Raw genomic sequence first — 5,547 nt, forward strand, 5'->3', positions numbered from 1 at the left:
ACTGAGGGTTGCGATCCGTTGCCGGACACGGAAAAAAAACAAAAGACAAAAAAAAAAAAAAGAAAAAAATTGATCTCCTATCACCTCCATCAGGCACTGGAGCATGGGGGACTTCAGCTCATGCTTTGGGATAGCGATTTACTAGTGTATGAGAATTAGAAAGTCAGTTAACTTCTCTGAACCTCAATCAGCAAAAAAGAACATCTATATTGAAAATTATTTTTAGATAATAATGCCAAACTTGAGAATTGTTGTGCAGTATAAAAAGATGACATATGTGAAAGTTATTTGAAAATTAGTATCTCTAAGTCTCTTTGAATAAAAAAGAACATCTATATTGAAAATTATTTTTAGATAATAATGCCAAACTTGAGAATTGTTGTGCAATATAAAAAGATGACATATGTGAAAGTTATTTGAAAATTAGTATCTCTAAGTCTCTTTGAATAAAACCCAAAGTAAACGAGAATCTAAATATTTTATCAAGTTACTTCAATGAAGTTCGAAGGCTAATTCATGCTAGGGGTTCCCAGCCCAGATTAGTGAAGACTTTTTCTATGTAATAATGATATTTGTCCATATTCTTCCTCCTGGTGGCTGAAGATGTAGAATTTTAGAGATGGAAAGGACTTCATATAAGCTATCTTGTCCAAACCTTTCATTTTTCAAAAGAAATTGGATCTACATCACATAGATGATGCCCAAGATCAAAGAGAGAATTAGGAACAAACCAAGGCTTGGCAGGAGGTCTCCTTGTTTTATAACCAGGGCTCCACTTGCTCTGTCTTACTGAGTTTAATTCCTAAAATGTGGCTACACGTTGGGGTTTCTGTTCTGCTCTTTATGCCTCTGTAAATCTCACTATTAAAGAGGCATTAGAAAAACTGCCTTCACTGCAGGATAGGAAAATGAATCTGCTGCCAAAAAGATCCCATAATGCTTTCAGCTGAATTCAAGAGCTTGGGGGTTATCAATTATTTTAGACAATCTGTATTATAAAAATTTCTCTTTAGTTTATATGAAAAGTCATGTGTTAGTGGAATATGAAGTATATTTATTTGTAAGTGCCTGCATGTGCTGGCGTTTAAAGTGACAAATATGGCTCCCCTTCCTTCAGCTGTTTTCCCAGCTCCCCTGTGGACTTTGGCACTCTGGGGTGGCCACGTGCTTGGCCATGTGAGCGAGCTTGCTCATGCCTGTCCCTTTGTCTGAGCTCTCTGGCCAGGCTGCCTCATCTGGGCTTCAGCAGCGGTAGCTGTTATGTGGGCAAAGCCCCGTTGCCAAGTAGAAACATAATTCTCCTCTCTGATGCATAGAGGGAGTGTGTGAAGGCTGAGACCATGCTTGTTTTTCAAGGAGAGAGGAAGAATAACTGTCATGGTCACAAATATGTGGTTTGGACAGTTACCCAAGAAGGCAGAGGTGGCTTAATAAAGTAGTCAGTGTTGCTGCACTGAACAGATCTTCTGTCCTAGGTTGAAAAAGTTACAGTGAATCTCGAGGAAAAGGTCACTTGCTGTTTGACTAACACATTAATGGTATCCTTGGAAATGTCTCTGTATCATCTGCAGGGAACCTACAAACTTCCATTAGTAAAAGTCACACACCCCTTTGACCTAGAATGGGGTTAAAGGCACAAGACCCACTCTAGATCGTTCCCTTCATTCTGTTTCAGTGCTGGCTACCTGCCCCTCCGATTCAGCCTCTGCCGTTCATTACATGGAAGGCTAATGGAGGGTTATTATTATTATTATCTTTGAAGCAAAATGTAAGAAAGTGAATAATTAAGAATATAGATTTTCTTTTTCTTTTTGTCATTTTCAGCCTCATTGTATTTATGAAGCAATGGTAAATGAACAGAATTATTTATTTTTTTAAATTAAAGTTTAGGTGACAATAAATTGGCCTGAGAAGACGCTTAACATAGAAAGATTTCACATAGCAAGCAGGGTTCTTTTTCTATATTCAAGGGTAGATTAAAATTGTGATGAGCGCTTCAGTAAGAGATGTTACTCTTCTACTTATCCACGTATTCATTTTTTCATCTAGCGCGTAAGCCTTATTTTGTCCAGAGAAAACTTACTAGGGCTACAAGGTACAAGAAAAGTCTGTAGAGTCTCTGACCTGGAGGGGAACCTTAATCTACATGGGAATTGAAAATATATGCTCAGGAAACAACTTCAGTTACGAAGTCGTGTAGAAACAAGACCAGGTTTGGCAAGAGCTTGGGAAGTATGTGCAACAAAGCAGTGATCAGAGTAAAGACTTAATTGAAAGAATTGAGAAAATCTGTTGAATGAACAGTTTCGTCCAGTCTGACTTTTATGGCATCATTTGTTTAAGATGTATGAAAAAAAATTCTGTGGGAAAATGGTGAATTAGGTGATTGGTAAGAATACATATTAATTTGATCATAATTTAGAGTTAAGAAAAGGAAATTATAAACCAAAAATAAATTCAATTGCCTACTCAGTGCTGTGACTGATAACAATATGGACTGGTTCTTTTAAGAAGTTGCCTTTTTTTTTTTTGTCTTTCTCTATGTTTTTTCTCCTACCCCGTGTCCTTTCAGGTCCTCAGCTTATATAATACCATAAATCCAGAAGCATCTGCTTCTCCTTGCTGCGTGTCCCAGGATTTAGAACCGCTAACCATTCTCTACTACATTGGCAAAACACCCAAGATCGAACAGCTTTCTAACATGATCGTAAAGTCTTGTAAATGCAGCTAAAATCCTTGGGAAAGCGGCAAGATGAAAATCACGATGATGATGATGATGATGATAATGACGACAATGACAATGAGGAAGTTTGTAACAAGATAACATAAGAGAGCCTTGGTTCATCAGTGTTAAAAATTTTTGAAAAAGCGGTACTAGTTCAAACACTTCGGAAGTTTGTGTTCTGGTTGTTAAAACTGGCATCTGAAACAAAAAAAGTTGAAGGCCTTATTCTGCATTTCACCTACTTTGTGAGACAGACAAGAAACAAAGTCTTTTTTTTTTTTTTAAGAAAAAAAATAAACACTGGAAGAATTTGTTAGTGTTAATTATGTGAAAGGAAAAAAAAACAAAAAACAAAAAACAGGAAAACCCCATTAAGTGGAGTTGCTGTACGTACCGTTCCTACCCCGTGCCTCACTTGATTTTTCTGTATTGCTATGCAATAGGCACCCTTCCCATTCTTACTCTTAGAGTTAACAGTGAGTTATTTATTGTGTGTTACTATATAATGAACATTTCATTGCCCTTGGAAAATAAAACAGGTGTATAAAGTGGAGACCAAATACTTTACCAGAAACTCATGGATGGCTTAAGGAACTTGAACTCAAACGAGCCAGAAAAAAGAGGTCATATTAATGGGATGAAAACCCAAGTGAGTTATTATATGACCAAGCAAGTCTGCTTTAAGATAAAGACCCTGAAAACACATGTTATGTACCAACTGCCTAAGGAAGCTTCTTGTAAGGTTCAAAAATTAAAAAGCCTGTTAATAAAGGAAACTTTCAGTCAGAATAAGTTTGTAAGATTTTTTTTTCTTTTTAATTGTAAGTGGTTCTTTGTCAGTTTAGTAAACCAGTGAGATGTTGAAATGTTTTGACATGTACTGGTCAAACTTTGGGCCTTTAGTATTGCTGTATAGCTGTGCTATAGGTTTTTTCCTTTGTTTTGATGTATGTAACCATACCTATATTATTAAAATAGATGGGTATAGAAGCCAGCATAATTGAAAACACATCTGCAGATCTCTTTTGCAAACTATTAAATCAAAACATTAACTGCTTTCTGTGTAATGTGTAAATTTTTACCATATTTTTTGTATTCTGTAATAACGTCAACTATGATTTAGATTGAACTTAAAATTCGGGCTCTTTTTAGTGATCACTCACAATCGCGTGTTTCCTTCAGCTGGCCAGTACTTTTGAGGAAAGTCCCTGTGCTCTGACTTGCACCACACATGCATTTTTATGGTATTTGCTCTACTTGTGCTGTATGTGTCGTCCATTATCATGACATAAGCTACCTGGGTCCACTTGTCCTGTTTTTTTCTTTTTTATGAAAAGGAGAGATTCGAATTCAGTGGTCTTCTTTCATTTTCTGAGCATTGTTACTAATCAAGTCAAATGTTAAAAAGCTTCTATGTTAGGAAAATGGGGAATATTACAGATAAATAGATAATTGAGGTGAAATGTTTTAGTTTTAGCAAGGGTTTAAGGATCTTACTGAAACTCAGAATCTTGGTGACTGAGTTTAGAAAGTTTTCTTTCTCTAACTTGCTTTAATCAGTGTTTTCACAGAATTCTATTGTTATTAAAAAGCAGACAGTTCATAGAAAACATCTTTTCTTTCAATAGGGTTTTTAGGGTTCAGGGGGAAATTGAAATATGTACAATTTAGCTGATTTTTTCAAAGAAAGAAAAAATCCAGGTCAGCATAAGTCTTTTTGCTTATTTCACTGAAGTTAAGGCTTTTATAGATGCTCTTTGAAGGTTAAAAAGTCACAAGCCAAATTGTCCCATGATCAAAAGATTCTTTCTTTTCTCTAAGCGAGAGTTTTCTGTGTCTGAGGCTGGAGTTTAACTTGCTTTAATAAACAATTTGTCACATCACTGCTGAGGAATTATCTTCATGTTGTGGTTCATAGAATACGTCAGTTTGTCACTTGTCACTTATTTAACTTTCAGATAAAAATTAGGTAATAGGTAAAACAATGGAATATTTGCAGTTTCACCTAAAGAGAAGCATAGTGAAGTGTGAATCCAAAATGAACTTGTTTGACATATAGTATATTTCTTTTTTTGAATTTTCCGACCATTACTTAAAATAAAGAATCTGATTTCTAAGTTTGGAAACTGGAAAAGCAAGAGATGGGATGCCACAATAGTAAACAACCTTTGTGTTGGGTATAGCCCAGTCCCAGATTTGAGTGTGTTGATTATTTTTTTTTCTTCCACTTTTCCATTAATTCTGTGTAAATCACTTTTATTTCTGCAGGTATTTTTTTTCTCAGATAGGATGACATTTTGTTTTGTATTATTTTGTCTTTCCTCATGAATGCACTGATAATATTTTAAATACTCTATAAGATCTCTTGAATCTTTTTTTTTTTATTTTGGGGTTCTGTAAGGTCTTTATTTCCCATAAGTAAATATTGCCATGGGAGGGCAGGGAGGTGGGAGGGAACGGGGGAAGTGTTAGTATGCAGGTGGGGCAGTGATTTTTTATGTGTTAAGCAGCAGTACAATTTATGGTTGGCATGGTTAAAAAAGTGGAATATAAGAATAGCTGTTTTGTATTTTGATGACCAATTACGCTGTATTTTAACACGATGTATGTCTGTTTTTGTGGTGCTCTAGTGGTAAATAAATTATTTCAATTCTATGTTGATGTGTTTTTCCTATCCTAGTGCCATCATTGAGACTAGAAAACTCCTGTTGACAAAATGAGACTATTCTCAAGCTGGAAAAGTCATGCCACCTTTATGATTGTTCTTTGTGTTTTTTTTCTTAAGTATATTCACTTTAGAAATGTCATGCTTATAGCTGAAG

General features: G+C 35.4%; 1 protein-coding gene across 2 annotated transcripts in view; it reads left to right on the forward strand.

Annotated features, from left to right (window-relative positions):
- Window positions 1-4,608, forward strand: part of TGFB2 (transforming growth factor, beta 2) — a 91,464-nt gene extending 86,856 nt beyond the window's left edge. For both annotated transcript variants that reach the window (XM_008589201.1, XM_008589200.1), the window contains one exon: window positions 2,573-4,608. In XM_008589201.1, the coding sequence (XP_008587423.1) occupies window positions 2,573-2,731 (159 nt within the window). In that variant the 3' untranslated portion in view covers window positions 2,732-4,608. The remainder of the gene's footprint in view (window positions 1-2,572) is intronic.
- Window positions 4,609-5,547: the final 939 nt, after the last annotated feature.

This window comes from Galeopterus variegatus, unplaced genomic scaffold, assembly GCF_000696425.1.
Source record: "Galeopterus variegatus unplaced genomic scaffold, G_variegatus-3.0.2 Scaffold5293, whole genome shotgun sequence".
Taxonomy (NCBI): domain Eukaryota; kingdom Metazoa; phylum Chordata; class Mammalia; order Dermoptera; family Cynocephalidae; genus Galeopterus; species Galeopterus variegatus.